The 9,041-nt window shown below is 39.8% G+C and overlaps 1 protein-coding gene across 1 annotated transcript in view; it reads left to right on the top strand.

Annotated features, from left to right (window-relative positions):
- The first annotated feature begins 1,075 nt into the window (after positions 1 to 1,075).
- The window catches only part of LOC121370217, a 36,864-nt gene continuing 28,898 nt past the window's right edge, over positions 1,076 to 9,041 (top strand). Inside the window, exon 1 of the mRNA XM_041495338.1 lies at positions 1,076 to 1,648. Within this exon, the coding sequence (XP_041351272.1) occupies positions 1,463 to 1,648 (186 nt within the window). The 5' untranslated portion in view covers positions 1,076 to 1,462. The remainder of the gene's footprint in view (positions 1,649 to 9,041) is intronic.

Here is a 9,041-nt window from a genome sequence, read left to right as displayed (position 1 = left end):
GTAGTTTGTAGTTGATACACTGTACGGCCGTCTATGGCGTTGCACACTTTGACGATGCTCGACTTTGTAGGAGTCGTATGACGTCACACGGCCACCGTGTGAATGACGGCTGTATGAGTCCGGGGCGCCTATCTCCGAGGCCTGGCCGGCGTCGAACAATCAAAGGGTGGTGGACGGTCAAAGTTCCCTTTGATCCCGCCAGAGAGAGTGAAGCGATCGCGGTTATTAACGGTGCTTGGGAAACCCGATATCGCTCGAGAACTCTTTCAGTGATTGCAATTATTCCGAGGTGGCTGTTACATCAAAGGCAGAACTGCGTGCCAACATCAAACAAAAAACCGAGAAAGCTCGTAGATTGATGATTTCGGATTTGTGAGAAAATAGGTCCAATGGAGATATTGGTTTCAAAAGAGCCACAGATCACAGGCGAAAAGGCAAAACTGAAAAAAAACCCTCTTCTTGTGAGTCTTGTTTTCCGGAATATTAATGCGAGTCGTGATATATGCATTTTCTTTCCTTGATTATGGCAACCGACCAATACATTAGTGGATAATGTGATTCCCAAAAGAAAGAGAGAGTGGCTCTTATTGGTCGAAATGATAACCAATAAACACGGACAATTACATTTATAATCGGAGCGTTTGGTGGTTGAGTTGTAAAATACAGCGACGTCGTTGTTAACTCATCTTGGAATACACACACATACATGTAACTAGGCGGGTTGTGTCTAGTGAGGGATTGCTTGTTTCAAGTGTTACTGATGTGTGATCTTGAAATGTCCAGAAATGCGAACCATGATGTAGAAAACGACACAAGGCCGAATTAGTTCAGACATTGTTGTAATGCATTGATTGGAAAATTAACTTTATTTTTGCATATCAAAATAATTTCTCATGCAAGCACTCCAGTATATGATAGCTAATCTTAAAAATGTCCAGGTGACAGTTTCAGCAATTAGTAATAATGACAAATATTCGTTTAAAGTTTAACACTTGCTAAAGTTATTTGTGAAATGTGGATTCGACATAGAGTAGCAAAAGAACAACTAAATGTTACCACTACTAGTATTTCAAGGACCGAGTAAAGGTTCGAGATTTTATATATTGATTCTACATGGCACATGTACAAGAAAAGAGTAAAGGGTCGAAATTGACCGTCTTTGTTCTACATGACAAAGTTCGAAATTTACAATATTGGTTCTACATGACACAGATTCATAGACGGAGTTACGGTTCTTGATATACAATATTGGTTCTACATGACATATTCAAGCATGGTGTTACGGTTCCATATTTGCTATATTGGTTCTACATGACCAAGGTTCCAGCACGGAGGAAAGGCTCGAGATTTGCATGACCAAGATTCAAAGACGGAGTGACAGTTCTTGATTTACAATGTTGGTTCTACATGACCAAGATTCAAAGACGGAGTGACAGTTCAATATTTACTCTATTGGTTCTACATGACCACGGTTCCAGCCCGGAGTAGAGGCTCGAGACTCGCGCTGTGTGTTCTACAGAACTGCCTGATGATTGTCCTCGTTTTACTCGTCGTGTATCTGTCCTGGGTCGTCACGCTTCACCGAGGACTCGCCCAGTCCCAGCAAAACGGAAGTACTTCTGTAGAGAACGAAAACGTGACAAAACAGGTAAGACTTCTGACAGGACATCATGTCATCATTGTTTTGTCTTCGTACACAATAAATAACGGAAAACCTCCAGGCGCGTGGGAACGATATAGGGGTGGGTGCATTAGATGACACAATCTCTAGTGGAGGGCACAAGTCAGATTTTTATCTTTATATTGAGTAGGACCAAACAACCGTACATTTTCGTCCTTAAGTGAGGGAGGAGGTGTTCTGCCTATTGGTCTGTCATCTCATGCTTTCATGCATTTCTGATCTAGTTTTCGTAAAGATTTAACATTTTTAACGTAAACTACACCTTTCCAAGAAACAAATTGTACATAATAATTTTATGTTAAAACTATACAAGCGTGATGTGTGAATTTGTTGTAAGTGTAGGAATATGCAAGTGATTACGCCTGCGCTGCTGTTCGATGCAAGTTTCTCCTGAAGCGTTATTAAGAACTACTATTAAAGCTACATAAAACTACAATGACAGTAAACGTTAAGCTACACAATGACCTGTACATGTGTGTGAACTGACTGCTGGTGCTGATACCAGACTACTAGCGTGGAATGACTTCACAGGTCTCTATCCCAGGACTGTAATCTGGAAATCGCCGTCTAAATCGCGCAAACGTACACGCGGTGCTTTGTTTCGCCGTCTTATCGATCTTACAATCGTGGAAAAACGAAAACACATCCAAGCCAACTAAGTTTGTGAAAACTGTTAAAACACCGAGGACAGAGGTATATTTTACACATTGTAATTGGTGTAGGCAGAGGAAGAGGGAAATCCACTGTCGCCACACATGCTCTCAACGCTGTGCGTGTCGTTTTACGAAGCGATGTTAGCGCTAAAATCACCTTCAAAGTGGTTTTAGCGACAAGTTATCTACGTAAAACACGATCTTAGCGCTAAAATCACTTTTAGAAGTTTGTTTTGTTTAACGCCACCACAAGAGCACATTGATTAATCAATCATCGGCTATTGGATGTCAAACATTTGGTAATTCTGACTCGTCATTAGAGGAAACCCGCTACATCGTTCCTAATGCAGTAAGAGATCTTTTATATGCACTCTCCCACAGACAGGATAGCACATACCACAGCCTTTGATATACCAGTCGTGGTGCACTGGCTGGAACGAGAAATAGTCAATGGGCCCACCGATGGGGATCGATGCCAGACCGACGGCGCTTCAACTTAAGTGCTTAAAGTAGTTCATAGGCATTCAAATTGGTTTTAGCACGAAGTGATCTTTGTAAAACACGATTTTAGCGCTAAAATCACCTTAAGCTATTTTGGCGCAAAGATGTTATTGTAAAACGGGGCTACGGGCAGAAAACTAACTTTTATTAATGCATTCCTATAAACAGGACAACGCAGTACACTCCACACCTTTATTTCCCCATGAGGTACTGTAGTATTCCATCATAATATATGGATGTACAACACATAATAAGCAATATTTTGTCGCAAAAGAGTATGTTATGTCTTTGTTGAGGATTTGTCTTTTGATGGCGAAAAGATAGCGAAAAGATGGCTTATGTTCGTATATATATAAAGTTTCTTTTGTTTAACGACACCACTAGAGCACATTGATTGTTTATTAATCATCGGCTATTGGATGTCAAACATATAGCCATTTTGACACATTCATTGAGAGGAAACCCGCTACAGTTGTCAACTACATGTAGTAGCAAGGGATCTTTTACATGCACCATCCCACAGATATGATAGCACATACCACTGCCAACCGCACATTAAGTGAGCGTTTTACCACTATATATATATATATATATATATATATATATATATATATATATATATATATATATATATATATATATGTATGTATGTATGTATGTATGTATGTATGTATGTATGTATATATTTATATTTATATATATATATATATACATATACATACATACATACATACATACATACATACATACATACATACGTATGTATGTATGTATGTATGTATGTATGTATGTATGTATATATATATATATATATATATATATACATATATCATACATACATACATACATACATACATACATACATATATATATATATATATATATATATACGTAGATGGTAAATAGTATTAATTAATACGTGATGCACATGCAAGTCAGTGTGCGTGACCCGTGCAATCAGATGTATTTAATTCTCAACATTATTATTGAGGGGTGTCCGTGCTGTTATCACACAGTACCCTGTGATCTTAATAGAAGAGGCACGTCTTTTTAGTGTGTCTAGACACAGTGTCTGGGGACCGTCTAAATATGCACCTGCCAATCAGGAACCACAGGAACAGGCCACGGAAAGAAAAGACCAATTAACCAAGAAAAGACTCTGATTATTGTTTCAGTACGTGGGTTAATTTATGTACAAAACATAATACAGTTATTTCAACACTTTGATAATGGTGGTTTATTTTGTATTGAAAAATAATATATATTGTTGCTGGTTTACTGGGATTACTATTATTACAGAACATTGCGAAGCATCCGCGAAAATCAGGTATGTTTTGTTTCTTCAGTTCGAAGACTAATTCCTGACGTGACACGTTAGGTATTACGTAACCACCAGCTCGCCAGAGGCGTATTCACTGGGATGACCGGCCTCGGATGCGCAGTGGTTAAGCCATCGAACTACAGGCTGGTAGGTACAGGGTTCGCAGCCCGGTACCGGCTCCAAACCAGAGCGAGTTCTTAAGGGCTCATCGGTTAGGTGTAAGGCCACTACACCCTCTTCTCTTTCACTAAGCACTAACCAACTAACAACTAACCCACTGTCCTGGACAGACAGCCCAGATAGCTTAGGTGTGTGCCCAGGACAGCGTGCTTGAACCTTAATTGGATATAAGCACGAAAATAAGTTGAAATGAAAATCACTGGGATGGTACAAAATGGCTGCGCCCGTTATATATAATAGCCGTCACATTTAACCGTTTTATTAATTAACTATACGATTATACTTGTTGATATTAAGCAATAATGTGCATTATATATCATTGAATATGCATACCAGGCCAAATGCCTTAATTGTCCCTTCCTTTAACTTCTCGTTCAGTCAGTATATTACGCGGCCGTTATCGTTACGTATAGCGTCGTAGGGTCAGGGCCGTTCGTTGGTGATGCGTGAGAGATAAACCTAGGCCTATTGGAGCAGTCATTTATTACATCATGTTCCTGTTTTGTTCGCTTGTTGCGTTAGTCAGTGGACACAGTTACTGTGAATACGTTACAGTTTGTTTTGCGCTGTTAAGATTTATGCCAGTTCAATTGGTCAAAGAAAAAGCTACTTGGGTTGACGAAAACACCTGATTTTATTACATTTACTAACGGAGACGTAAAGTCGAAGGTTTTTAAAATGAGTAAAATGAAGAAAAAATATTTATTATCACAGCGGCCATAACGAGAGACAATTTATTACTCAGTTGGGTAAAGTAAATAAAATTTTATTGAAAAATCACAGTACAAGTATATTTTTATTATATACAAAACTTTTGTTCTTTATTTTCTACGACGAGCCAACCTAAAGCTATACGCAACATAATACGTTCGCTATAAATGGATAATATTTGTTCCCAGCATGGCAAACCGAACTGCATATTATGTAACGTACCTGGGATCTCTCTCCCTCTCTCTCTCTCTCTCTCTCTCTCTCTCTCTCTCTCTCTCTCTCTCTCTCTCTCTCTCTCTCTCTCTCTCAGAATATCGTGTATACATGTATGAATAATAGAAATAACAAGAGATGAAAGCTGGTTGTAATAAATAGATTAGTAATAAACTCATTATCAGTTACCACTCAAGTTTATGTCCCTCGTTAAATAATCTTCATTCGGTAAACTTTGTAAGATTAGTTTACTCCTGACATATACTTAATAACTGGTAAGTCGTTTATTATTGTCTATTCGGAATCCCGAAGAACACTCCCCTCCCCATCTCTTTATAAAGTATTTTTTGCTCGTAGAATCCCGAAGAACACTCCCCTCCCCATCTCTTTCTAAAGTGGGGGTTTTTTTTGCTCGTAGAAAAGAGAAAATCGGTTTGCATTGTTTTGTCTGCTCTTTGATTGTTTGTTCCAAGCAAGAACATTTGTAAACTTCAAAGAGTGGCTGAGACCGTTTGATGTTGGCGGCCACACCAAGCGGCAGTCGGTAGAGACACCTGCATCTTACCCGCCGCGTGTGTCTGGAATTTGGCGAATTCGTCTCTTTTCCAACATTTACTTGTCTAGATAAACTTTTTTCCTCATTTCGTTCTGTCTTCAAAGACCTCCCCTATCTGTCTCGCTGATCGGCCGCGCTTTGATATACACTCACCCTACTAGCAGACGGCTTTGATAGCCCACACCACACCACACCACACCACACTACACCATACCACACACCTGACACCAGGACGGGGATCACGTGGTGGTCATTGTAGGCGACTGGACACCCAGCATCCATTACCGGAATGTCTGTATTTCCGTCCGTTGGTGATCGATCTGTAATTATAATGTCGAATGAAAAATATACTAAGGGTACAATATAACACATACAAGAAAACAGTTTATCGACGGCTAGAGATACCACGTTCAAACACCGGCTCACAGACAGTGTTTAAACTAGGGAATAATGCTGGAATGGGTCGAGTGTCCCGCAGATACATGTAAAATGTGGAATAGTGCACATTCTAGATATCTCGCTAATAATCGCCGAGGAAAGAAACCGTAAAGCTGTATCCTAACCGGCCGCGAGCGACGAGCGAATATTTTAGAAATCATTGCTTTCAATTGTCGCATCCTAACCGCACGCGTGCGACGCGACACAATTATCTGTCGCGCCATACGCGTGCGATTAGGATACGGCGATTGGATACGTCACTCACGGCCGGTTAGGATGCAGCTTTAAACTGTTTCTATTAATGCGGTTGCGGTGCGGGTGCGGTCCGGGTACGGGTGCGTCAAATATCGCACAACATTGTTTTTATAGTAAGTCTTTCCATTAATGCGATTTCCGCTCGGTGCCCGTGCGGGAACGCATGCGATTTTTTTTCGATCGGATCATGGAGCGATTCCAGCTAGCCCGTATAAGATTCGCACAGAGGATACCACTGGATCCAACTATGTCTCGTGTACTTCCAATAACACTTGATGTTGAAAAACTTATCGAACTTGTACTAGACCAAATTTAAAGTGCGTGTATGATCCCCATCATGAAGATTTACAATAACACACACACACACACACACACACACACACACACACACACACGTATATACGTATATATATAGATAGATAGATAGGTAGTTAGATAGATAGATAGATAGATAGATAGTTAAATAGATAGATATATAGTTAGTTAGTTAGTTAGATAGTTAGTTAGATAGATTGAAACATTTTATTGATTTTTAAAAGAACAAATGGATTAGGCACAGGTTACACAACTTACTAGGCATTAATACACACATACATACATGTTACAACAGTAATGTATTTTTGCATTTAAATATGAACAGAAATAAATATTATTGAAAAAGAGAAAGAAAGAAAAAAGAATAAAGGAAACAGAGAAAAAACAGAAAAACGCAATGAATTCTCTGTGTTCGATAATTAAACATCAGGTTTGCTAAAAGAAAATACAAAACAGAAATAAGGCATCGCACTGATTACGTAATGAATATATATATATATATATATATATATATATATACACATGTGAAACCTCTCAAAACCGTACCCTCTGTAAACCTGAATTCCCCCATTTTTCATGATCCTTTTTTTAAAATCAGTACAGAACTTAACCTCTCTAAACCGAACATTTTATTTGGTCCGGAGGGTGTCCGGTTTAGAGGGGTTTCATTTATATACTTGTGTATACTACTCAAAAAAAGAAACGCAACCTTTTTATTTCTGATGGTACGACTACATCTTTATGTTTAAAATGAAATAAATTATAGCACATTATTCCATGCATGCCAAACAACATTAGAACGCAAGGATTTAAATAATGTCATTTTTGTTCATGAGGCCTATGTACACAAACCGTGCACAAATTTATCGTGCTCAAAATGCACGTGCAACACGGATGCACGTTGCCTTCAAGTGGTAGGGTTTTCCTTATTTATGCGTTCGTTGTTGGTCAAACGCTCTGTCTGTAAGTCATGCCACGTCTTACTAATAACCAGCGAATCATTGCAGTTGGTAGATTGCAAGCAGGAGAGACTCGTTCAGCAGTTGCACGTTTATTAAATGTTCACCTGTCCACAATATCTTGCGATATTTATCCAAAATGGAAATGTCCGTGATAGACCCTGATCTGGTAGACCACGTGTCACGACGGCTGCGCAAGATCACTACATCTGGTTACGCCATTTATGGGATAGGTTCTTGACAGCAGCCACTACCACTGCAGCCATACCAGGGTTGCGAAGAATATCGGACCAGAGTCACTGTAAGGAACCGCCTAAGACAAGATGGTTTACGTCCAAGACGGCCCGCTCAAAGGGTAGTTTTGCCGCCACGTAATCGTATCCTAAGACTCCAAGGGTGTCGTAGATTTTGAGTATTGCACAGGGACCAATGGCGGAGGATAGCTTATAGTGATGAATCACGTTTTACGCTGCACAGAGCCGACGGACGCGCAAGGGTATACCGTCGTCATAATGAACGTTTTGCACAAAATTGCATCCACGAAGCGGATCGCTTCGACGGTGGGAGTGTCATGGTGTGGGCGACCATTTGTTTTAATGAAAGGACTGACCTGGTACATATCCAAGGCAATTTAAATGGCATTAGGTACAAAGACGACATTTTAGCTTCACATGTGATTCCATTTGTGAAAGCAAATAACGTCATTTTTCAACACGACAATGCTCGACCCCATACGGCTAGAGTAGCAATGGAATTCCTACCAAGAAATAATGTCGTTACACTACCTTGTCCCTCTAGATCTCCATATTTGAACCCCATCGAACACATATGGAACCACTTGGACCGACAGCTGAGACTACGTCAACACCAGCCTCAGACGCTTCAAGAGCTTGTCCAGGCATTGCAAGAGACGTGGACTGCAATACCCCAACGTGTTATGCAGACTTTGGTAATGTCCATGGGCAGGCGGTGCCAAGCAGTGATCGACACATTTGGTGGCCATACCCGATACTGATTTGAACTGACCTTTTCATGTCATTGCTCACGTGAATGTGGATGTCGTTGCCAAATTTCAACATTGTCAGTTCTCTAATGGTATTTCTACATCCAATGGAAGATCATAAACGTAACATACCTAATTCAAACTTGCGTTTCTTTTTTGAGTAGTATACATGAACAAATATTTCTTTGTTTTCTTCACTTGGAGCACTTTTACCATTTAAAACCTGTTGTAAATCTATTGGCTGAAATCTTTTAA

This window comes from Gigantopelta aegis, chromosome 4, assembly GCF_016097555.1.
Source record: "Gigantopelta aegis isolate Gae_Host chromosome 4, Gae_host_genome, whole genome shotgun sequence".
Lineage (NCBI taxonomy): Eukaryota > Metazoa > Mollusca > Gastropoda > Neomphalida > Peltospiridae > Gigantopelta > Gigantopelta aegis.
Note: the sequence above shows the minus strand (reverse complement) of the source record. Positions and strands in the feature narration are given on the sequence as shown.